Here is a 25327-nt window from a genome sequence, read left to right on the forward strand (position 1 = left end):
GCCTGGGCTCTCCTCTGCCAGACTTGGTTGCTCAGTGAGTCAAGGGCAGCTTGGGCCAAATGAGTGAGGGTGTGCCAGGCATGGTAGTGCCACCTGGGATCCCAGCAACTCAGGAGGCTGAGGCAGGAGGATCAAGAGTTTAAGGCCAGCCTGGGCAATTTTAGTCAGACCCTGTCTCAAAATAAAGAAGGACTGGGATTGTAGCTTGGGGTAGAGCACCCCTGGGTTCCACCCCAGGACTGTGAAATGAGTGAGGACGTTGTCTCCATGGTGCTGAGGAAGGGGTCCAGGCTCATGGGTGGGTGGGGTCCATCAGGCCCTGCTGAGGCAGGGGCATCTGTGTGAACTGGCTTCTGGTGGGCTACGGTGTGGGTGGGGGGGTCGGTGCTTCCCTCCTAGAGGGAAAGAGGAGCAGGTCACGGCTCTGCAGAGAATAAAACAGGCTGCGGAATTCACCTGGGGCTCTTCCGAGAAAGGCCTTTGAGGAGGGGTGCAGCTAAGCTCTGAATGACAAGCAGGAGGCAAGTGACAGTTGGGGCTCAGGCCTGCAGGCAGAGAGGAAAAGGAGCACAAAGCGCAGGAGCCAAGGCAGGCGTGAGCCAGTGGCCACGGTGGGAGGGGAGCCTGAGGGGTGGGCCGCGGCTCTCCTGCCAGCGGATTGTGGCTTTCTCTCAGGAGTGATGGAAGGGGCTGCGCCGTGGGCCAGGAAGCAGGGAGGTGGCTGGGATCCTCCAGAGAGAGGACCAGGGTGCTGCCTCAAGCTGGTGCAGTGAGGTGGAAAGCCGTGGCTGGCCCAGGGTAGGGTTGGGCAGGTCATGGTGACAGGCTCAGGCGCCAGGGAACAGAATGGTGCAGTTTGGGCCGCAGCAGCTGGGTGGATGGGTCTCATGACACGGGAGAGGCAGACGAGGAGGCGGGCTTGGTGGGAAGATGGAGTCTTGTGTTTGGGTTAGAGCGGAATGCCAGGCACCACATGCAGGTGGCAGGTGGGCAGCCGGGTGGAGAGTCTAGGAGTCCGGGGAGAAGTCCAGGTGAATATCGGCCTTTGGGAGCCCCCAGGGTAGAAAGGGAGTGTAAAGCTCCAAGTCTTGCCTGACTCTGGACGGGTGCGGGGTATGTCTTGGAGGTTAGTGAACCTTGGAGTGTCTCCGGCAGCCACACTGACTCCGGGTGAGTCTCATATCGGTGGCTCACTACTTCAGGGTTTATTGGCTTACACCCAGGGACTTGAGGGAGAGAGAGGACAGACAGCCTTTAAATTTAAAACAGATCAGCATATAATTTGTGAGAAGAAGCCAAAGAACCTGCAGAAAATTGAATTAAGAAGCACCCAGAAGTTTGCCTGAGAAGTCCCACTGGCCTGGCAGCCTCTCTCCTTCTCGGGAGGGGTCCACACCCCAGGCAGGCTGGGTGGGAAGTCTAGCCTGGCCTGTCTGATTGACGGGGCCCTGAGCCGAGGGGTGGGGGCTGTCCAAGTAATGAACCATCAGCTCTGCCTGCTGTCAGAGGTCCCAGAGAGATTATTCTGCTGTGGCGAGACACCAGGCATCCCAAAAAGAGCAATTAAAACTCATGTTTGGAATATGGAATGAGAGCTTTCAAAGCACGTCACTGTCACGCTTTCTGCAGGAAACACAGGTGGTTCTTGATGCCTAATGGGCAGAGTCGTAGGATCGACCCTGAGCCTGGATTTTTAGAAACTGCTTTATAATTGGGGTTCAAGGGGTCAGGGGAGAGCTTGCAGAGAAGCAGGGTGAGCCTGGGGAGGAGGAGTCCCCAGGCCAAGGGTCACTGGGGTAGGCAGGGCTGGTATTGGCTAACCTAAAGCGGGGGCCTGGCCAAAAATATCAAGCTAAGGCCTGACTGGGTCTTTGCCCAGCAGAAACCGAGACGGGGAGGAGGGTCGCACTGGGGTTGGCGAGAGAGCCGAGTCCTCGGGGGGCTCCACTGCGACGGGCTTCTCCAGGCAGGCCAGGGCCTAGGGGTGGGTGTAGTTGCCCAGGCGCAGGGTCCCCTGGCGCACTGCGTATTCTTCCCGCTGGGCTCTGAGTGCTCTCTGGCGATCAGCCTCGGTGGGGAAGGTGTCAAGATGGCGGCCCACCTGCAGACAGAGGGGAAGAACAGTGGGGAGGCTCCTTCGGGGCGCTCCCCTCCTCCACCTGTCCACCCTGCTCCTGAGAAGGCAAGGAGCAGGAGACCCCAGGGGGAGAGGACCGCCGTGTCTCAGGTCCCCCTCGTGGCTGGGGAAGACCATGCAGAGTCCCTGTCACCCATGAGTGGAGCCACCATGTGATGGGACCTAGCAGTAGTGCTGTCCTGACATGCTGATTTCCCACCATTAAGAGCTGTCCCTCCCGGGAATGCGGTCTCTCTCCCCTCCTGCCTGTGTGATCAGGGCCCTGCCATTGACAGCTTCAGGGTCACAGTTCAAGAGTACCACCTTGCCCTTCTGGGGGGAAACACGCCATGGAGACAGATCCAAAAAGTGGCAACCTCTGCAGTCGAGACTTCATGCCATCAGGGGCTGGGGTGTGACAGTAGTAGAGCTTGCCCAGCTTCCCCGTCCCCAGCACCAGTTAGCAGCCGTCCTTGGCCTGCCCTCTCCTCTGGAGAAATGCAGCCAGCTGGGCATGATGGAGCACCCCTGTGAGCTCGGCTGCTTGGAGGCTGAGGAAGGTACTAAGGAGGCAGGAGGGAAGGGAAGGAGGGAGGGTGCTGGGTGAGAACCCCTCCTGCCGCCCGCCAGTTGTCCACTGGGCAGCCTCACCTCCTAGTGTAGGAGATCCCACCCATTAACTGAGCACAACACCCCCTAAGTGGCACTTCTGCCCTGGATGACCCAAAGGAGGCAGAGGAGAAAGGGCGTGGGTTCGCTGTCCGCTTAAGCGTCTTCTCATTGTCCCCTCGTCGCCCCTCCACGCACTCCTGTCTGTTGAGCGCGGCTCCACACCAGGATGGGGACAGACAGCCGCAGGTGAGGGAGACCCGCCCCACCCTCAGGAGCTGAGAGTCCAGCTCAAGGAGAGAGGGCATCCACCGTAGTGGCAAGACCAGGCCTTGGAGCCAGGGAGGCATCCCTGGAGAAGAGGTGCTTAAGGGGTGGGTGGGATCCAAGGAGGTGCAGGGGCTCCCCAGACACAGGGGAAGTACCCCTGCTGGCCTAGGCTCAGCAGGGCTCAAGTTCCCCAGGGTTCATCGGGGGACATGGTGACTGGGTGGAGGGCCAGCGAGGTGGTTCCCTTTGGATTTGCAGGGCAGCTGAGAGCCCATGGTGGCTGCAGGATAAAGCAGGAGCCATGTCCCCAGCAGCTACAGGTTCTCGTCAAGCATCCAGGGCACCGTTGGCTCCCTGAGGGGTGGCCAGCTCGGCCTACGTCTAGCCAGCAGCCTTAACATGACAAAGTGAGAAAGAAATACGAAAAGGGAGAAGACAGAACTTGTAGAGGGAAGTCTCTGTGCTCCGTGCAAGGCAGAGCCTGAGTCGGGTCACGGGCGCTGGTTTACCGACAAGAACGGAGGCTCAGAGCAGGGTTTGGGTCAAGGTTGCCCCACAGGAAATTGGTGGTAGAAAAACTCTGTTAGCCTCCTCCCGCTCCTCTAGAGTCTTTCGGTTTCTTCTTGGGGGAGTTTTGGGTTCTTTCCAGAACATTCTGCTGCAGCTACTGCTGGTGCTGTCTGGGGTGCTCCCTGTTCCTTGACCACAGGTGAAAAGGAGGTGGGGTCACGGGAGCTTGTTGGGAACCCACGGAATCAGAGGGTGGTGAGTAGATCTGGCTATTCCTGGAGTGGCCTTGCTCTTCACTCCCTGTCCTATGTGGACCCCACTTCTTCTGGAAAAAAAGAGAAGGCGCCCACAGGTCCTTGTGTCCAAAAAAGTGCAGGCTGCTTCAGGTTTGTGGCCTGTGCAAGTCCCTGTAGGGACCCCTGTGGCAGCATTCTGGCCTCAGCCCTGGTCTCAAGCTTCAGAAGAGCCCAACCCCAAAACTCGAGAGTCCACCAGGGCAGGCCCTTCCCCAGACACCTGATGTCCACCTGCTCAGGGTGGAGCACCCTGACTTCAGCCCCCAGTCCTGCAAAACTAAATGAATAAATTATGTGACGACTTACATATGGTTTTATAAAAAACTTAACATTATGTCAAAATAATTTCCAATTTTGTTACATCGTCACTGTCAAAATAATAATTTTTTCTTTAAAAACTTTTTAAAAAATATTTATTCTTAAGTTTTAGGTGGACACAATATCTTTATTTTAAATATATGTGGTGTTGAGGATCGAACTCAGTGCCTTGTGCATGCTAGGTGAGCACTCTACCACTGAGCCACAACCCCAGCCCCATCTTTAAAAAACTTAATTTTTTTTTTAGTTATAGATGGACACAATATCTTTATTTTTATGTGGTGCAGAGGATTGAACCCAGTGCCTCACATGTGTGAGGTAGGTGCTCAACCACTGAGCTACAACACCAGCCCCTAAAATACTTTTAGTAGCTGGGCATGGTGATGCACCTCTGTAGTCCCAGTGACTCAGGATTGCAAGTTCTAGGCCAGCCTCAGCAACTTAGCAAGACCCTGTCTCAAAATAAAAGATTGAAAAAAGGGGCTTTGGATGTAGCTCAGTGGTAAAGGATCCCTAGATTCAATCCCTAGTATCAAAAATAAATAAATGTGAAAATTTTAAAAACTTTAACAACCTTATTGGGGTATACTTGACATACAAGCTGTGCCCGTCACAGTGTGTGGTTGGAGTGTGGACATGCGCAAGTCCCTGGGAGACCGTCTCGCAGCCAGGGCGATGCAAATGTTCATTGCTGCCCCAAGTCTCCTTTACCATGTTGGTTTTTGTTTTTGGTAAGAAGAGTTATCTTTTAAAGTTCCATTCTTTTGGTAAGAATAGTTAACATGAAATTTACCTTCTTAGCAAATTTTAGATGCATAATGTATATGCACACTTATGTCATTGATTACAGGCACAATGTCACCCAGAGCCCCAGAACTTGTTCATTTTGCATAACTGAAATTTTTTTTTAAGAGAGAGTGAGAGAGGAGAGAGAGAGAGAGGAGAGAGAGAGAGAGAGAGAGAGAGAGAGAGAGAGAGAGAGAGAGAATTTTTTTAATATTTATTTTTTAGTTCTCGGCGGACACAACATCTTTGTTGGTATGTGGTGCTGAGGATCGAACCCGGGCCGCACGCATGCCAGGCGAGCGCGCTACCGCTTGAGCCACATCCCCAGCCCCTTGCATAACTGAAACTTGATCCCCATTGAGCAGTGTCCCCCCCCCCACGCCCTGGCAACCACTTTCTTCTCCATGCTCCCACGTGTCGCAGCCCTTTGTGATCCATGTCTCTGCTACCCCCGCCCACAGCTCTCCTTGGCCTTCAGACTGGGTTGACCAATGTCCCTACAATGGACAAATGTGACCTTATTTGGAAAGATCTCGTTGCAGGTGTATTAAGTGAAGGATCTCAGGATGAGATCATTCTGGGTTACTAAGGGGACAAGGGTCTTTGAAGAGACAGAAGACACAGAGGAGGTCAGGTGAAGGTGGAGCCCGGGGGTGCAGGGCCTTGGCCCAGGAGCCTCCCGAGGCTGAAGGAGGCAGCCCTGGAACCCTCAGAGTGGGTATAGGCCTGCCCACATCCCGGCTGTAAACTTCTGTCCTCCAAACTGTGAGAGTAAATTGTTTTAAGCTACCAAAGTTCATGGCAATTTGTTAGGAAACTTCTGGGGGGAAATGCAGCCCCCTGACGGCCCTGCACTCACTCAGCAGCCAGACTGGGGGCTCTCCTGGAAGCCTACTCAAGCAGAAGCCTCTGCGGGTGGGCCCTTGGGAGAGGAAAGGGGATGCTGCAGCCATGGAATCCCCAAATCCCAAACCAGTCGTCTGTGGAGAGGGACAGTCAGCCCTCAGAAAGCATCCTCCGGCAGGTGCTGCTGCAAAAGTGGCCTCGGAGGCCCAGAACGGGCACCTGCAGCTACTCCTTGTCACAGCCATGCAGCGTGAGTACAGATGCACTGGGCACCAGGCTATGGCCTGTCTATCTCACGCCAGCCTTGGGACCTCCTGACGAGGGTGGCACCACCCCTGGCTCCGTTTGGCAGATGGGACAACAGAGGCCCTGGAAGTCTCCATCACATGCCCTGGGTTTCACAGACTGAACCAGGGGGCAGGACGCCAGGCCTGAGCTCTTTGGCACTAGGCTGGCCTGCCTCTTAAGGTGCTCCTTGACGGAGTCGGGGAAGCCACAGACAGCGAGGTCCTGGCTCCGTCCCTTGCGCACACTCTCCCTCTGAAAAGAGCAGCTCAGCCACACGTGAGGAGCCTCAGCACAAATCAGGCCTGGAGCCCCGGTGCGGTCATGACCCCCGGCCCCCCGGAGTCCGAGGATGAAGAGCTGGAGTAAGGAATTCCTTCCGAGATGCTGCTAAATTAAGCCATCTGCGGGCTGTCTCCGCCTGGAGCTAAGAAATTGTAACGGCTCCGGCAGGAGACAGGCTTGCCGAGTGAAGCTGCCTTGCTCTGAGGCCAAGGGAGGTAAATACCAGGTGATGCCGCAGCCCCGGCAGGCGGTGCCCTGCCTGACTGGAAGGCGCTGGTCCTGTTGGAGCGGGAGCGGGGCACACCGAGGGACAGAGCACCTCCACCGCGCAGTGCCCTGGAGACAGACCAGAGAGAAAATGGGGGCCCATGCGAAGTCACGCAAGATGTCCTCAAGGGCACTGTTGTTGAAAGGCTGTTAGGAAACAGCTACCAAATAGATCCCGGGTGGGGAAATGGAAGTCTGTGGGGCAGGCAAGGCCTCCAGGGAGGGTGGAGGACAGGGTTGGGGGCGTCCCAGGCAGTGGGCACCAACCAAAGCCCTGAGTGGGAGGAAGTGGGCAGATTCAGGGAACTGAAAGCAAGCGGGTATGGGGGACGGGGGGCCAAGGGGAGGCAGAGAGGGGAGCAGCCTGGCTTTTTCCTGTGTGTGCTGGGGGTTGAGCCCAGGACCTCACTTCATTCATCCACGTCCCGAGACAGGAAAGTGGCGTTTGGGGTGTGGGAGGCTGCCCTCAGGCATCGCCCGCTTCCTTCTCAGCAGCACTGCGCTGACTGGGTCAGGGAGGCAGCATGCCACCTGGGTCTCGGATGTGGATGAATCCCATCCGCACTGGGATCCTGTGGTCTTAACTCACTGGAGATGGGGCTCAAGTGAGCACATGCAGCCCTGGAGTTCTGTGAGGCAGAGTCTGCTCCTGCCTGCTCTGGGAGGGACCCCCAGCACCTGGCTCAGGGCCCCCGGCATCAGACAGGTGTTTCCATAAGGCCGATGGGTGGGCAAAGGAGTGAAGGGATGTCCACCTGGCCTCAGGAGGTCAGGCGTGGCTTGTGAGGCCAGGTGGGACTTGAACGCAGCCTGGAAGGACGGGGAAGGGAAAGGTGGCTTGACGGGTCCTGGGGAGAGCGTCAGTAGAGAGGGAGGCCCACGGGGGGGGGGGGTAAAGAGGGCAGTGAGCCCGGGGGGACACTGGGCAGCTGCACCAGACACACCAGGGAGGCTCCGTTCAGCAAGGGAGCCCCACATGCCAACTTCCGCTCCTCAGTCACAGTGGCCATTGCCAGGGCCTGCTAGCCCAGTGTGGCCAGCAGCTGCGGTGGGCAGGGTTCCGTCCAGGGTTCTGTGTTGTTCCAGGTTTATCTGAACAATCACAAGTCTCAAAAACACAAATTTGTGTAAAAATAGAGTCACAGAAGTCACATGGATTGGAAGCAGGAGGCCACGGGTGCCTCATGGGACACTTCCTACGTGGGCAGCCCCTGCAGAGGTCTCCTTAGACAGAAAGGCAGGCACAGGGTGGTGCCTGGCCTGGTGTCTGGGATGGAGGGGCTGAGCCGAGGGCCACGGCCTGTCCCTCTTGCTGACAGGAAAACAGGTGGGGGTCCCGACTACGAGCAGGTGGGGGAGCAGGAGGAAGCCCCGCCCGGCCCCCCACAGCTGACTCACTTGCTGGAGGCTGGCATCCCCCTCCTTCCTGATGGTCCCTCCCTGGCCGGCAGACCCCAACGCCCCGGAAAACACCCAGGACCTGGAGCTCACGCTGGGGGCGGGCAGCGCCATCCTCCCCCTGCCCGAGGCAGGGGCTTTGCCAGGTGGGCAGCTCTGGGCTGCTTGCTAACAGGTGAGATGCATTTCACCTTGTCTTCCTGAAGCTCGAGGCCTCTGCTGCAGGTGGGGACTTCTGGCCACAGCCGTGGGCTCCCAGAGGAGGGCCCAGTGGTTTGCCCTCGAGCCTCCTCATGGGGTCAGCCCTTGTGTCTGCCAGAGACAAGGTGTGAGGGTCACACACAATGGCCAGGGGGCCCAAACCCACCTCTGACCCCACCCCACGCGGGGCCAGCTGTCTCTCGGTCCCCTCTCTTTAGTCACGCGATGGTCCCCCAACACCAAGCCTTCCTCAGACATGTCTGGGGACCGAGGAAGCCAAAGAAAGCCTTGGAGGGGAAATACCCAGAGTTTTTTCTTTTTCTTTCTTTCTTTCTCTCTCTTTTTTTTTTTTTTAAGTAAGAAATAAATCTGCCAAAGAGCTTAGGGGAAAAAAAATGACAGCCACAGAGATTTTAGTTTAGTTTTTTTTAAGTGACAACTGCTCAGGTGACTGGGAGAGAAATTTTGCTGCAAAGAGATTGAGAGGCTGTCTCCTCTAATGAGAGGCACTTGGAAATTATGGATCAGTCCCAGGTCAGTAATTTCTGTCAAGTTCGGGGCAGCTGGAGGTCAGAGGCCCCAGCAGAACACAGATCCACGCAAGGCCTCTTTGGAGAGCAGACTGGGTCCTCGGCTCTGATGTAGCAGGTTGTAGTCTAAGTAATTAATGAGGGTAACAATCTCTCCTGAGACATCTGGTCCCCGAAATTGTTATTCTGCTACTGGCTCTAATTTCTCTGTGGTCCAAAAATAGATGGAGCAAGGACACAGAGTCTGACCCTCCCTGCTGACACATGCTGTGACTTCAAAGAACATCCAAACCCAGGCTGTGAAAACAAACTTCCTGTCTCCCCACAAGGCTGAGGGTTGGCTCTAAAACCACACCTGTGCCCACCTTGGTCAGCTGTGTCAGCGGAGAGGGGAGCAACACCCTCTGATGCTGGGGCCAAAGGGGGCCCACCTTCATGTCTCAGAACAGGTGACTAAAGCTCAGGAAGGTCAAGACACCAGCCCAGGGAGGCCCAGCTGCTAAACAGCAAAGCATGAACAAGAGCCGGGTCTGTGTTCACTGACTTAACTGGGGCAGAAGAAGACATGGGAATTGGTGTGTTTGAAGATGGGACTTAATTTGCTGTTTCCAGAAATCATCCCATTGCCCTTCAGTCATTCAGCAGTGTGGACGTCAGCATGCTTGGTGCAAGTGCTGCTTCAGGCGGGTGGCTAACACCAGGCAGGCTGCCCCTGGACGTCCACGCACCTGGGGGCGCACCAGCTGCTGCTCTGGCTTCTGAGTTGGACAGGCCCAGGTAATGGGGAGGCAGGAGAAATTGTGGGGAGGGCTGGGGATGTGGCTCAAGCGGTAGCGCGCTCGCCTGGCATGCGTGTGGCCCGGGTTCGATCCTCAGCACCACATACCAACAAAGATGTTGTGTCCACCAAAAACTAAAAAATAAATATTAAAGATTCTCTCTCTCTCTCTCTCTCTCTCTCTCTCTCTCTCTCTCACACTCTCTCTCTCTAAAAAAAAAAAGAGAAATTGTGGGGAGCCGAGGGCACACCAGAACCCCCCATCATGTGCAACCACATCACAGAGGTCAATCGTGACCCTGTTGCAGCCTCCAAAGACAGGGCCTGGGTGGCCATGAGCGCTGGTGATTTTTCAAGTGACCTGATTTTTCTTGTTAACATCTTGATTAACATGTAATGCATATACCATAAACCAAGATTCCAGTATATTCATCATTTGTACGACCACAACCACAACCTAAGTTAGCATATTTTCCTCACCCCCCAAAGAAACCTCCTGCCATTGACAGTCACTCGGCTCCCCCTCCAGCAGCCCTAGTTGTCACCAGTCTACTTCCGTTTCTGTGGATTTTGGTTTTGTACATCTCATGTACACGGAGTCCAGCATCGTGGCCGTCTGCGACGGGCTTCTCTCACCTAGCAAATGTTTTCAGGGTTCCTCCAGCTTGTGGCATGGATTGGCACCGTGTTCCTTTCTATGGCCCCATAATAGCTGGTTGTACGAAGTCCACGTTTCTTTATCCCTCTATCGGCAGATGGTCGTGAGTCATTTCTGTTCTGTGCCATTATGAACAGGGCCACGAGGTTCGCCGTGGATGAGCTTTCCTGTGGGTGTGTTTTCACTTATCCTGAGTGTGTACCTGCGAGTAGAATTGCTGGGCCGAAGGGGGCGCTTCCTGGCCTTGGGGAACTGCCAGAGTGGCTTCAAAGTGGTTGTCTGGGTTCTTATTTCCACCAGCAACACAGGAGAGCTCCGGTTTCTGCGACCTTGCCAGCCAGGGGTACCGCGTCTTCCTTGCAGCTGTCGTCGTGTGTACAGCGCTCGCTCCCGTGGTGTTGATGGGTGTTCCCTGTTGACTGATACTGCTGAGCACCTTGTCATGTATTTTATTGGCAGCTTCTTTATCATCTTTGGAATAATGTCTATTCAGATCATTTGTACATTTTGAAATTAACTGACTTATATTTATCACTGAGTTGTAAGATAACTCATATATCCATGAGTACGAGTTTTCTATCAGACCTAAGATCTTCAAGTCCTTTTCCCCATTCTGCAGGCTTTCTTTCTACTTTCTTCATGGTGTCATTGAGAGTATGGAAGTTTTGAACTATGGTGAAGTCCAATTTATCTGTTTTACTTTAGTGTGCTGTGTTTTATTTCCTTTTATATAAACATCTTGGGCCAGAGACAGAGTGTGGTCTGGCCGTGCTCGATGGCCACATTCTGATACAAAATGTTCCAAGGCTGAGTCTAGGCTCATGAAAAAGTATGCGGTGATTGATTAACAAGGTCTGCCATGGGCACAGGGCAGGGAGAGTGCCATGGTTTTGCTTTAAGAGATGAAACCGGCCTTCTGTGGGAGCAATGTTGAATACAGATCCTGCCTCTCTCTCTAGGCAGCCTCAGGTCACCTGCACCTGGTATGGCCAGTGGGTAGGCAGCAGCCAAGGAAGAGCAGAGAGATTAAGGAGAGACGGGGAGGCCAGCAGGGGGCTGACAAAGGCACCAGCTGGGGCTCCCTGGAGCCTTGTTAGTGAGAGAGAAGCCCCAATTTGGCATGGGTGCCGGAACAGAATAAGCCCTAACAAATGCTCCCGTCGTCAATCTCAAGGGAGAGTCATATGCACCATTTATTTTTCTTTAAATGGTTCGGCTTTTTAAAACCATTCCATCCTTGTTTGGGGTGCAGAGTCGGGAGGGGGGTCAGCTTGCCAGTGGCAGCTTTAGCTGGGCCTATAAGGAAAGTGTGGGCACCCCATGAAATCTCCGCCCTAATGCCATCCTCTCTCCAATCTAGCTGGCATGCTCCTTGTGCCCAGCACCTGTCCTGGCCGGACCATGGTCCCCCAGGCTCTAGAGGTGACCAAGCTCAGGGTGCGCTGGGCTCTCTGCTGCGCCCCCACCAGGGCTCCATTCGGAGCCTCCGGATCACCATCATCTGGGCCTTGCACCTTGACTTCTCTTTGAAACTCTCATCCCAGGAAGAATGGGGCGCTGGGAGCTGCCGGCCGAGGCCAAATGAACACCAGGAGAGAAAGACCCCTTCCCAGTCCCCACTCCCGTCTCTACCCCGGAGCCCCTGTCTTTGCGCACACCCCAGGATGCAAATGATACCGGCCCAGCCATCACTTGTGAAGCTTGACAGAAAATAATGAGAAACACTAAATCTTTTATAAGGTCAACACTCGCCTTAGCCGAGCAGCTGTCAAACAAGAAAAGAATTTAGCGCCGGAGCCACGAAACTTCCATCGGCTCATTAAACCCAACAGGGCCCGGGCCTGGCGTGGCGGAGGAGGCGAGGGGCCTTCCGTTTTGTGTCAGTAATTTGCGGCGGAGGAGGCAGAAGAAACAGCCGTGCCAGAGGGGCCTGGGGGGTGGCTGGGGAATCGTTAGCGCGCCAGGAGCGGCCGCGGCTCCTAATTGGAAGCATTGGGCATTATCAACGGAGGATTTGCCTCGGTTCCCTGACAGCTAGTGGGCCCAAAATGATCGCCCACTTGTCAGTGTAAAAGACCATTAAAAACAAACCATTTTGATTTAATTGGAGGCGGTGCACCATGGGGCCAGGTGAGGAGGCTCGGCAGCCCCGCTCGCCCGGGCCATGCCCCTCTCCCTCTGTGTGAGGGGCCGGGGGTGGCAGTGTGTGTTTTCCAGACTTTTCGCCTTTCAAAAACTGTCTGAGCAAGGAGTGAATGGGAGACAAGTGAGGTCCACAGCGGCAGCGGGCCTGTTGTCAATGGGGGTTGTCAGCAGACACAGTGACAAGCGGGGCTGCCAGGAAGGGGGTCCCTCTCTTCTCATGCCCTGGTGAGGGGCGTCTGCTCCACTCTGTTCTTCTGGGAGGGGCCCCGAGAGTCTGGCTGAGGGGCGTGTTCCAGCAGGGTGCCCACTCCACTTAGAATGAAGGACGCGGACGGTCACGGTAAACGCTGATCTCCGTGGAGAGCAGGGCTTTCTTTTCCTTTAAGCTCAAGTGAAAGCTGAGGAGTTAGTGAAGGAGACACATGCACGGAGACCCTTCCGAGGAGTCTCTGTGAAGGCGACAGCCCCAGCCATCTGGGTTGCCTGGTTGGTGTCCCCCATTGGGGGCCGTGGTGTGGATGGTGTGTGGGCAAGAGCCCTACAGTGTCCCAGGAAGAGAAGCTGAACATACAGATGCCAACCTCCAGTCCTGGTGGACCTACCAAAGGGCAGTGCCGGCAAGTGCACGGGTCCCTCTGGGCGGATCCTCCGTGTGCGAGCCAGAGAGCAGGCCCCCCAGTGCCAGGCGCTGTCGGCTCCGCATGTCAGTTCTCTGCATCGTGCGTGCCGTGGCTACTTGACAATATATCACGTAATATACCAAGTAGCCAGGCATGCATGATAATTAGCTGGGGCTTGCCAGATCTCAGGGCGGTCTACATGTCTGTATATCAGTGTCTCCCCAGCTCACACAGGCCTGAGCCGCAGGAAGGCCTGCTGGGGAAGCAGGAGCACCAGCCAACCCTCAGAGACCTCCACTGCTTGTTCCCATGAAGCACTGGGCTGCAGGAGACACCAGATCCCTGGTGAGCTTCCAACTCCAGAGCTCCAAATTTTGCTGCTGAATTTGGATGGTGGGAAGGCCTTAATCACTTTCTCTGGAAATTCACCTGACTCTGCTTTCACAGGTGGCACACAGGTCCTCAGCTGGCGGAGTCTTTGATTTTGTGCTCGATTGCAAATGGTATCCTTTGCAGCGCCTTTCGCACAGTGCCCCTCAGTGCCCCTCAGTGCCTCATCACTTATTCACGCAGGTCGCGGAGGACTCCTGAACCACTGCCCAGCAGCAGGGCACTCTCGGGTGTCTGGTGTCAGCCCGTGGGGGTGGGGCGCACTGCGCTGGGGCTGGTGTCATTCTTCCCCTTTCTCTTATGGAATAATGATCAGCAAGAATCTTTCTGGTATCTTTTAGGCGGGAACGGAGCCTTTCTGTGGTTGATGAGGCCGACCCCATCAGTCACAAGTGGGAACAGTACAACAAAATGTCCTCAGTGAAACGAAAGATGTCAGTGATGTTTTCTGGACACTGTTCTGGGGAAAATGTCACAGACAGGAGATCTCTACGGGTCTTGAGGGATGAATGGATAGACAAATGGATGGACAGATGGATGGACAGATGGATGGTGGGTGAATAGACAGTTGGATGGAGGGATGGATAAATGGATATTGGGTGGGTGGGTGGGTGGGCAGATGGAACAATGGATAGATAGATGAAAGTTTGGATGCGTGGAAGCCCAGATGGATGGATAGACAATTGAAAGGATGGACAGATGGATGGACAGATGGATGGATTGGTAGATGAAAGGATGGATGGATGAATAGATGGGAAGATAGATTGATGGATAGATGGATGGATGGATGGATGGATGGATGGATGGATGGATGAATGGATGGATAGATGGATGGATGGATGGATGGATGGATGGATGAATGGATGGATGGATGGATAGATGGATAGATGGATGGATGGATAGATGGATGGATGGTTGGGTTAGCAGTCTGGGATGAAACGACAGAGCCCTTAGAAATGCATCTGAGATCCAAGCATCTGGAAGATCCTCCTGATCTGCTTTGCTCAGCTTAACCTCTAAGTGGAAGAGGTGTTTTATTTTCTTCAGTATTTGTACCCTGTCTCCTTCCAAGGGATTTGAAGGTACCCAATACATTGCACATAATGTGAAATAAAATATTCAGTAGCTACTTAAGTCAAAGATGATATGAAGCAAGTGTAGAGACCCCTCAGGTCCCTAAATCACACAGATTCTAACTGTTGCTCCTTTTTGCCACATAGGACACGGAGAAGCACATCCCACCATGACAACTTGGTCTTTTCCACAGTAGAGGGATGGCACTAGCACTTGAAGATCAGGAACACAGGTTTTTGAGTTGGACAAATGCGAATTCCAATCTTGGCCCTATCACTTTCCAGCTGTGTGACCCAGAACCTCAGTTTCCCACTAGCAAAGAGAGGATCATCCTGCCTACCCCAAGGGTCATTTCCGAGTCCCTGACAGGTGCCTAGCATCCAGAGCAGGCTTTCAAGACCTGCTGACTGCCACTGTTTGCTGTTCATGATGCACACATTCAGCTAGAGCTTCGCTGCCCTCAGCAGGGAATTTCCACATCCGGTCTTATATTAAATGATTCAGGCAGCTTTCATGCACATGTTCAAAATTTTGTTTAAAAATATGTGGAAATGCAATTCAATGGACAGATCTTCATGCCTGTGGGTAAAGGCGGAGAGTGCAGAGACTGGCCGGGGTCATGGCGTTGGATCTGCCTGCTGTGACAGCCAGGCTGTGCTCCACCTTCTGACACCCAGAACTCTGCCCTGAGGTGCAGTCAAGAACCCGGTACCTATGGAGAAACAGTCTGACTTCAGGGATTTGTAGGGCAGCGATTCTATAGGGTTCCAGAGGCCAAAAGCACAACCAGGAGGTAGGAGGTAGAAAGAGGCCAACTTGGACTGAACTTAAGAAAGACGTTGCTATGGACTGAGTTGTGTCCCCCAGAATCATACATGAAAGCCCTCCCCCCACAGTGATGGCACTGGGTTGGGGCTTGGGAAGGTGGTCAGGTTCAGATGAGGTCATGAGGAGGCACCAGTGGGCTCCTTTCCTCTCCCTCTGCCCCAAGTGAGGACAGTGAGGGCAGCCAGCTGCAGGCCGGGAACAGGGCTCTCATCACAACCAACCGTGCAGGCACCTCGACCTTGGACTTCTGGCCTCCAGACTTTACTCTTTGCTGTTGAAGCCATGCTGCCCAAGCAGACAGAGACAGAAGTTCACTAGCGAGGGCTGAATAGCAGGCAGCGCCCAGGCCAACAGCCCGTTTCCTCTCCCAGGCCCCACGGTGCTGCACAGCAATGGGAGAGCACCCCCCCACCCCCACCCCCATAAATACTTCAGACCCAGCTATGAGAGTGGAGCTGACCTTGACCTAGGGAGCTGGGGAGCTGCTTGCCCAAGGCGCAGGTTTGGTGGCTATTACAGACCTGCTACATCAAGGTCCCAGGTGGGGTCCTGGAGTCTGCATTAGAGACCTGTCCTCAGAGGACGCTAGGCACAGCAAGTCTGATAACAACTCATCTCTGGGAGCAGATGCCAGGGCCTCATCCAACCCAGATCCTGCCATTGCGCCACGCTCCTCCAGCTCCGCCCAGCTGGGCAAGCGCTCTGGGTGCACAACGGCAGTCACTGCTCTGTGATGGCACCGACCTGCAGATGCTGACACAGAGGCAGCCATGAGGTAGACTGGGACCTGGAGCCAGTCTGTGTGGCTTCTGAGCCCAGAGACTCAGCCCCTACCCGCTCGGTCTGCCTCCCACTTTTAACACGGAGTGTGAGTGGGATCGATGACGCCTTTCCTCTCTAGCTGCGGAGCCAAACTGCAATTTAAAAGGTGCTGGGTTTTTTCATCAAGGCCTGACGCTTCCAGGGCAGGGGAAGTGTGAGGTTTATTGCAAGGGCTTAAGTCAGCCTGAGCAGGGCTGCCACGACGCTCGGGCACGACGCTCGGGATGCCCATCAACGCCTCCCTCCTGACCACCCTCACTTTCCTTCCCGGGGCCTGCAGTTAACCCCACTGGTCTCTGACCTCAGTTGGACATTCTTAGCATTTATCGGCTCTTCCAGGGCCTAAGTCCTGAAGCAGCCAGCCAGAGTCCACATCCCCGACTGGCCCCTTGCTAGCCTTCACCTTGACGTGCTGTAAGCCAGGGAGCTTGGGCTTCCTGCCCCTGAGATGGGGCTATCCATTCCCGCCACACAGGTTCCTGAGAGTATTGATGTGCAATGGGACAATTCACAAAGCGTCCAGGCTGGAGGACTCTGGATGGGCAGGCTGCTGGGGTCACTGTCCTTGCAGCCCTCTGGGACCTCCGTCCTTACAGTGACTTCCTCCCTCCACCCTCCCAGCCATGGGGCTTTGGTCAAACTACTTGAGCACTATTGGAGACATCACTGCCCAGGACTTCTTTGAACAGAGGAAAGGGAGAGGCCAGAGAGCCCCTGCCATGTCTTCCTTCCTCCCCAGTGGACGTTCTCTGGGCAGGGCCATGCCCCTCCGGGGAGCCCAGAACGGCTGCGTGTGTCCCACGGCATCTCCATTCATTTCACCTGCACCTTCCTGAGCCCCGGTTTATCCCAGCAGGTCTCAGAGTGATGCTCCTCTGGGAGGACCTGCTGCTGGCCGTGGGTGAGGTAGCCTTGGTCCCACCGCACCAGCTCAGCTGGTGCAGGGGGACAGGCTGGCGGGCCGGGACACCAGGAAACGAGTGGGAGTCAAGGAAGACGTGGAGGACCTTGCTCCCGAGGGGACAGGCACAGGACCAAACTCCTCTGTGAGCCAGTGGCTTATTCTCTTAGGAATGAGCTGGAAGAAGAAGTTGGGGGCCCCCAAAGTCTTCTCTATTCCCCAAATTCCCCACGAGACTCTCACTCTCTCTAGAGACTAGAGGTGTGTACCTCATTCTAAAGCAAGCTCTCCTGCTCTATTTTCTGGTGGACTTTCAACACAAGAGTAGAATTTTCTCGCCTGGTGGAGGAGAAGAACTTTCTGGATGGAGCTAAAAGCTCTTGGGGGCCAGCAGGATTTAGGACTGGGCCCCAGGCTGCAGGACTGGGCCTGCATATGTGCCAGCCTTGGCCCTCCCTCTGCCCCCAACCTCCGGCTCCACGTGACACCCCAGGACTTCTCCACTGCTCAGGGACCTTGGCCACTGTCCCCTAGCGCCCCTCCTGCACACTTTCAATCCTCTTTCCCCCACCCTAGACCTTCAGCTCTGGTCATTTGTGAGTTGCCAGTATTTGACAGCAATGTCACCTCCTGAGCAGGTGCCAAAATATTTGGTACCTCCTAGGTGCCAGGTTATGTAAAACCAACGGAGCCCCCACCTCTGTCCCTGGGCGATCAGCTCTTCTGCGTGGTGTCAGTTTATAATAGGGGTGTCTGTGTTTAGGGAGGAATGTCAGCTGCGTCGGGGCCTCTGAGTCACTCTTCCCGTCCCTGCGTGTGACATGCCCCACTCCTGCGCTTGGCACCCTGCATGGCAACCTTGGATGATTCTTATTCCAATGCATGAGAGCGACAGGAATCTTAAAATACCACTAGTGTGGGGCCTGGGGAGGGGCAGCAGACCCGGCATCGGCCCATCCTGGGTCTGGGGAGTGGGACTTTGGGATTGGGCACACCTTGGCGAGGGCAGCCCATCCTATGTACAGGAAGCAAGGCCGATGGCGAGGCCGGAGGTGGTGGGTGGACAGGGCAGGAGCCCGCTCCAGGTTTAACAGAGAGTTAACTTTCTAGCCAGCCATGATTTGTAAGAGAGCTTAAAGGTGGCAGAGAAAATCCTTCTCTTAGATTCAGCAGCTTTCACTAATCAGCTGGGTCTCTGGGTGTCGGTGCTTGGCTGACTGCTGGTAATTTTTTTTCTCCATCTCCTGCTCCTGTTAGGGAGCCTGGGGCCCAGGAGACCCCAGGCAGGGTTAGTCTTCCACAAAGAGAAGAGCCCGATCCCGGCATCCAGAGCACAAGAGCCTGTAAATCAAACTGTTAGCTTAATAGCGTGGACCATTATTCTAGAGCAGTGGGGCTGAAACCGAAAGCCAAATGGAAATACCGTCAATTTGTTCATACTTTGGTGGCTGAACGACTATGTAATGTGGGGATCGGCCAGCAGCCACGGGAGGGGCGGAGTGCGCGGTGCAGGGGAGGCCGCCAGGTGCGTGGGCAACCTCTTCCGGGAGGAAAGCGAATCTCCAGTGGTAGCATGGACTTGGCCGTGCAGAGAGCCTCGGGAGGCCAGAAGTCTCCACTCCTGGGGACACGTTGGCCATCGGCCTTTGTGTCTGATGGAAAGTGAATGTGAGAAACCAGCCTCGGCCAGCGGTGGCAGAAAACAGGGTTCCAAGGAGGCGTGACCATGGGGAAACGCCTGGGAAGAATTTGGAGTCTTCATCCTCAAAAAACATTTAAAAAAAATAGCCTGACTAGTTTTATGCAAGTGACTTGTCCTGGGTTCAAAATTCAAAGCCTGCAGAACACAGCATCAGAGAAAGAAACCACCTCACCCTCTCACCACAGCTACCATGTGGGGGACTCTCCTTCTAGACGTTGTGGTGCTGTGCAGACACAGGGTCATACGGGTGTCCTGTCCAGGGGGGCCGTGGGCCCAGGTTCTTTCCCCTGGGAATATTTCGTCAAGTGTCAATCAGTGCAGATCAGAGCCTGGATTCCTGGGGCTGTGTAGGGTCCACTGCCTGTCTCTCAAGGGCACCCAAGCCATCTCTTCCTGGCCACCATCCAGCCTCGGAGAGCACTCACCCCTTGGCTTTGGGTAGAAGGAGAAACCAACTCCTTTTCATGGCTTATTATTAGGTGGCCAGAGACCACGGAGTTCAGAAGCAGTCACGGCCAAGAGCAAAAGGGACGACGGCAGTAACCACACCACTCCACGGGCCAAAGGAGAGAGCCTGCCTGCATCCAGAGGTCAGGGCTACCATCACGGGAGCAGACCCACACCCAAGCTAGGGCGGCCAGCCAAGGTTGTGCGTCTCGATCATTTCAGGCTGTGCACTGTGTACCTGGGGCTGGGGCTGCTTCAGACGTCCCTGTCCATCCATGCCAGCACCCCACTGCAGCAGTGATGGTCTTTGTCTGGTTCGTAGGTCACCCTGTCATCAGTGTCAAGAGCAGGGTGGCACCAACGGTGCTCAAGGAAGAGAGCTCTGAGTGAGGGACGGAGGGAGGGAGCGAGCAGTCTCCCCCACGGTCCTCACTGCCAATCAGCTGCTCCTGACTGGCAGCTCAGCATGGGCCAGGTGCTCTGCTAAATGCTGAACACACATGCGCTCGTCAGATCCTCCCAGCACCCCTGCCAGGGGAGCATCATGAGCTTGTTTTATGGAAGAGGAAGAGAGTTTAGCTAAAGCCACCCGCCAGGCCGTGGCAGGGTCACGTGTGACCTGGCCTGGCCGCACTCCCATACACAGTCCCCTGCTCCCTTCCCACCTGCCCCCTGCCACAGCTCTGCCCTGTGGCCCACAGCACACCCTGCCAAAGGTGTGAGAGCCTCCTCCACTTAGTAGTGGGAGATGATGGACTCACGGCCCGTTCCCCAGCTGGGGACCCAAGGAAGGGTGAGAGCGGTTCCCCTCATGGTGCAGTCTGGGCCTGGGGTCTGCTCCTTGCCCAGCTTGGAGCCCAGGGTGGTGGTTTAGAAGGCTCTTCAAGGAAACCTCCTCCCTCCCACCTTTAGATGTGGAGATTGAGGCTCCATGACCCAGGCCTCTCAGCACGGTGTGAATGTCCTGGCCGGAAGGCCCACCAGCTGCCACCAACCACCCCCTGGGGCGCCACCATGCTGTGGCAATTGCTGGTCACGGGGACCAGCGCGGGCAGCCCTGCCTGCCTGAGACGCTGCAGGGCCCACGGAGCAGCCACACAGAGGACGTGTCCCTCCCCTCTTCGTCCCCTCTCCTCTCTCACCCTAAGTGGCCTGTGCAGTGTAGGATTGGGGTCCCCCGGCCCCTCTTGCAGCAGCCCCTTGTGGCCAGCTGAGGGAGCAGAGAGCAGCCTGGGCCATGCAGTGACCCGGCCTTGGGCGGCCGCCGCCCGGCCTGCTGCTTTTCCGTGTGAAAGGTGTTTAATTATTTCTGACAGAGTTCAGCCTCGACATCTGTTCGGGAGTGGGAGAGTCCATTTAGGTCATCCATCACCCTGACAGGTTCAACTTTTTTGGAAGCGCTGTTTCCCTTCATAATGGGGCCAGTGGGGGCGGCGGATCAGCAGCCCCGAGACCCAGACAAAGGCCTCAGAGTCCGGGCGTGACGCAGGCCGGCGGCCCCCACCTGACTGCTGAGCGGGCCTTCGGTCCAGACCAGGCGTGGTGGGAGGGCAGGGGGCAGCTGGGGAGGGTCCGTCAGACCCCGGGGAGGCCTGAATGTCCTCGGTCATCCATTCACCTGTCCACTCATTTGTTCATTCCACAGACCACGCCCTTGGTGCCAGGCACCCTGCTGGGCTCTGGGGACATGATGGAGGGGGGACCCAAAGGTGGTTCTTATGGGCTAACGTTTTGCTGGGGAAGATGAAAACATCACCCAGTTAATTAATTAGTTGCAGAGTTGTTAAGTGCCACCGTGGGAAGAAAGGCGTCCCCGAGGTGGAGAGAGAGACTGCTGGGCAGGGTGCAGTTGAAGGGCAGTCTCAGGAGGCCCAGGGTTAGGCAGCCCTGGACTGGACCCTGACACAGGTGAGCCTATTTCCACACCAGTGGGTTGGGGACAGGAAGGCTGTGGGCCAACATGTCAGCACTCAGTAATTACCTCCCGACAGGGAGGGACTGCCTGTGATGTCCCACAACAGCAGCACTCTGAGGGCCGGGGTCTCTGTTGGGCTGACCCCTGGGCACCATCCCACTCCGAGAGTCTTGCTCAAGCCCCCGATTCCTGCAGCCTCAGGCTCCAGGCTGATGGAGGGGGTGTCTGCGGCATTAGCAGGCAGAGTCCCACGAACATCCTTAGGAAGGAGGAAGACCACCCACATAAAGCGGGGGCTGCATGTTACGTCTCATCAGTTCTGTGGCACAGTGGGGAGTGTGCGTGTGCCACTCTGTCAAGACCTGGATTCCAGGGTGAGGAGGGCACTGTGCTGCAGGGCTCGAAGCTTGTTCCAAGGAGGAAATGAAGTCGTCCTCAAAAATGGACTCTCGCGATGCCTGGCACCGAGCGAAAGTCACCCCTCCGGGCTGGGCCGTGTGTTAGAGCAGCTTTCTACAGCCACCAAGAGGCTTCATCCTGAGACACTCCCGCTGCTGACCACAGGAGCATTTGTTTCCTGTGCATGAAGCCCCTGCCTGGGCCTGCGGGGCCTGGGCACAGGAGACAGCACACCCGCGTGGAGCTCTCCATGGTACCTGGGCGGCCGGCCTTTCCCGAGCAGGGGAGGGGGGGAGACGGGGGGGGGGGGAACCTCCTGCACCATCCCGTGTCCATAGTGCTGGACTCTAATCAGAGGGGCCTAGAGGGGCCAGGAGTCAATGCTGTCGAGCAGAGCCTCACGGAGGGCCTCTCGTGCCTGTGGATCCACTGGGGCAATGTCCCCAGACACCTGCATCCTCACAGACACAGGGAACAGCAGAGAGGAAAGGCAAAGGACGGCCCTGGAGAGCAGAGGACTTGTTTTAAAGCTGGGACAGGAGAGAGAGAGAGAAATGAGAGGCAGGTGCACCGTGGAGGCCACGGCGGAAGATGCTCCTGGGAGCAGCACGGCCGTGACTCCTGCCACGTCCAGAACGGCGCCTGGGCATGTTCTTTCCTTGACGTTTGCTGTGGCGGCAGCCTGGGCTGACGGGCGGCAGGGCACATGGTCACTGACATATGCAGATGGAGGCCACATTAAAGGGGACAAAGCAGGTTTCCCGGCGGAACTCAGCAGCTTGCTGGCATGCATCAGGCTCAGGAAGCCCGCCACCCTCACGTCAGAACCGAAGCTCGAGTTACTCGGCCGCCAGCGGGCCAGCCAGGAGCGCCGCCGCCGCGCACAGCTGTCCTCCTGGGGCCAGGCCAGTCCCTGGTGGCCTCCAGAGAGCCTCTGTCTGCCCACATTGAGCCTACACAGCCCCCTCCGTGTCCCGAAGCCACTGTTCCCCATTTGCATTTCCCTAGGTCTGCGGTGCCCCTGGCCCTCACACTGTTCCCCTGCTGAAGGCCGCTGAACAGGAGCCCTGTCTGGGAGCCACAGGGCCACATGGCCACGTGAACACGGGTTCAGTTCTGAGGCCAGAGCTCACCGCCTCCCTGGACCCTTGACCAAGTCCCTCTGGCCCGTGCGCACTTGCTCCCCTCCACACGGGAGGTCCAGCACTGGAGGGCAAGCAGCTGGGTCCTGGGCAGAGGACATGGAGCATCAGCAGTCCCATCCCTGGAGGCTTGGCCCCGACAGCATCTGCACCGGGCAGGCAGATACCCAGGCTCTGCACCGAGAAGCCTGCCATCAGCCCAAGGCCCTGCCACTTCCCCAAATCCACCATGTTTCCTGTCTGCAAAGCAGGCCTGATGGCAGAGACTTCCCTGGACAGGGCACGTGAGGGGTCTGAGCTAAGAGCATCCCCGAGCCTGGCGCTCAGGAAGTGCTCAAAGGACATTAGTCCTTGCAATTGCCATCGATAAGCCAATCGATGGTGAGAGGCCTGCAGAGCTCCTAGACAACAGGTGGAGACAGCAATGGGGTGAAGTGACTGGCAGCCAGCCCTGTGTGCAGGAGGGGGTGGGCGAAGGGGACACTGACCTTCTGGAAGTGGGGCATGTGCCAGAGGGCATCCAGCTTCACGGGCGGCTTATATTTCCTCAGGTGATTGCTCCGGGTCTCATACAGCTTCCCCAGGATCACCTGCAGCCGGGGAGGTACACAGGTGAGAAGCCTGGGCAAGGACAGGGCACGTGAGGGCAGAGCCCAGGGTTCTTTGTGGGCCACTTCCTCCTGGCCCTGGCCCTTCTCCGATTCACAGGATTGCCCTGCTGGCCCTGCCCCTGGCTGCAGCTCAGCTGGCCCCGGGGAGGGACCGCGGGAGGCCCTGGGCATGTCCTTTTGTTTGGCCCTACAACACTGGAGGTTGTGGCAGTAGGTGGCTGGGAGGTGGGGTGGGTCCCATCCTCCTTGAAGCTGCCCTCCAAAGCTACCATGGCCCCGGGTTCACAGGGCCTCTGTGGCGTCTGAGTGAAGACCTGTACTACTGTCCCTGGGAGCACCATGGCCCATCAGGGAGGAGGAAGGTAGCTTCTTTGGGGAGAGGAATCCGGAGGCTCCTTCGGAGCCCACAGGGTCTCCACAGTGGCTCTCAGAGGTGAAGAGGAGGCTCTCTGTCCCTGAGCCGTGAGCTCCGTGCCCATGTCCACAGGGTGAGTGGCTCGTGGATCTGTCAGAACTGAGCAGCTCTCTCCAGAGTGGCATGTGGGAGCCCCAACCCCATGTGACCATGTTGCAGATGGGGCCCACCGGGAGGTGGTGGAGGTGGAATGAGGTCATAGGCTGGGCCCTGGCCCAACTGTAAGAGGGACACGGGGGGAAGTGGCATCTGCCAGCCAAGGGGAGAGGCCTCAGGAGGAACCAGCCCTGTCCCACCTTGATCATGGACTTCCCGCCTCCAGAACTGCAAGAAAGTAAACATGTGCCGCTGATGCTACGAAGGGGGACCTGTCATGGAGTCCCTAGAGGACAAGGTGAGGCTGAGACCTCCAACCTCAGAATTTGCTGAGGGCCTGGTGCTTGTCAAAAGTTCAAATAACCCACTCACCCCCAGAGCCTGCGCAGAGGGCTGGGACCACAGCAGCGCAGGGAGGCAGGGGACTTGGGAGAGGGTACAGGCACCCAGGGTTCCAGACAGGATGTGCCCTGAGAGGGTTGTGCAAGGGGACACAGGGAAGGGCAGGGGGTCCCCTCCATGGACTTCCAAATCCCCCAGCACTCTCTCTGCCCCTTGGTGACAGCTCAGCAGAGGGTGATACTGAGTTGGCACCTCTGGCTTGGCTGGGCACCTCACCGCCTCACCTGGATTCATTCCTTCAACAGATATTGATGGAGCGTCCACCCCTGCCTGGCTCAGGTACGTCACTGAGTACACGAGGACCCCCACCCTGGTGGGGGTCCAAAACAAGTCATTTCCAACGTCGGGTGGCATTAGTGCTTTAAAATATAAACAAAGCAAATCTGCATCTGGGCAGGAAGTCAGAGGGCGTGGGGCAGGAGGAGGTGTTTGGGTAGGACACGGAGGGCCTCCCCGACACATAGAGGACATCTGGGAAGTTTCCCATGACCCCTCAGGTCCGAGTGTGCAGGAGACGTTGGAGAAATAGCAAGCGGCCCACGTGGCCTAGCACAGTAGGGCCTTTGGACTCTGTTCTGGACTCATTCAGAAGCCTCTGGAAGTGGAGGAATGGTATGAGCCAACCCGGGTCTTGGAGGCTGCTGGGCAGTGGTGGAGGACAGGCCCTGGGTGGAATGTCCCAGGCCGGGTGCTGGGTGAGCAGGTGGGCGGCCACTGCAGCAGCTCAGGTGGGGAGCAGGGTGAGCCCTGTGGCCAAGACCTGGCCAGATGCTGGCCTTGCTGAGAGCTGGGTGTGGGCCTGGAGGAGAGGCCAGCTGAGATTCTGGCCTGCAGAGCTGGGCACAGTGGGCTTACCACTTGCCAAGACATTGGGGGGTGGTAGGCTTGAGCTGGGGATCTGGGGTTGTCTTTGATGTGCCATCGCGAGGGCATGGAGAAGTGGCTCAGGCAGCAGGGTGGCCCAGAGGTGCTTCAGCCTGAGCCACAGGCCCAAGAACAGCCCCCAGGGAGCATGGTCTAGGACAGGCCTGAAGAACTGGCTGAGACCACGGAACGGCAGACCTGAGGACACCTCTGCTGCCGTCTGCAGGCTGCTGCGGGTACTGGGGCAGCAGGGTGGCACAGTGGCACTGCACTAAGGGGTCCAGCGTCCATAGTAACTGTAGCCAAACTGCACTTCCTCAGCTCCCACCTGCCTATACCGGGCATGTCGCTGACCTGCCCCTAACTCACTGCCCCATCCTGAAGACCACAGGCTCTGTGGG

The 25327-nt window shown here is 56.5% G+C and overlaps 1 protein-coding gene across 2 annotated transcripts in view; it reads right to left on the reverse strand.

The window, feature by feature from the left end:
- CFAP77 (cilia and flagella associated protein 77) overlaps window positions 1-25327 on the reverse strand; it is a gene marked incomplete at its 5' end in the record, with an annotated part of 122095 nt that continues 96768 nt past the window's right edge. For both annotated transcript variants that reach the window (XM_081278718.1, XM_081278717.1), the window contains 2 exons: window positions 1-2101; window positions 23027-23128. In XM_081278718.1, coding sequence (XP_081134844.1) covers window positions 1979-2101; window positions 23027-23128 — 225 coding nt within the window. In that variant the 3' untranslated portion in view covers window positions 1-1978. The remainder of the gene's footprint in view (window positions 2102-23026; window positions 23129-25327) is intronic.

The sequence above is a fragment of the Spermophilus citellus genome (genome assembly GCF_964194105.1).
Source record: "Spermophilus citellus genome assembly, chromosome: 2".
NCBI lineage: Eukaryota > Metazoa > Chordata > Mammalia > Rodentia > Sciuridae > Spermophilus > Spermophilus citellus.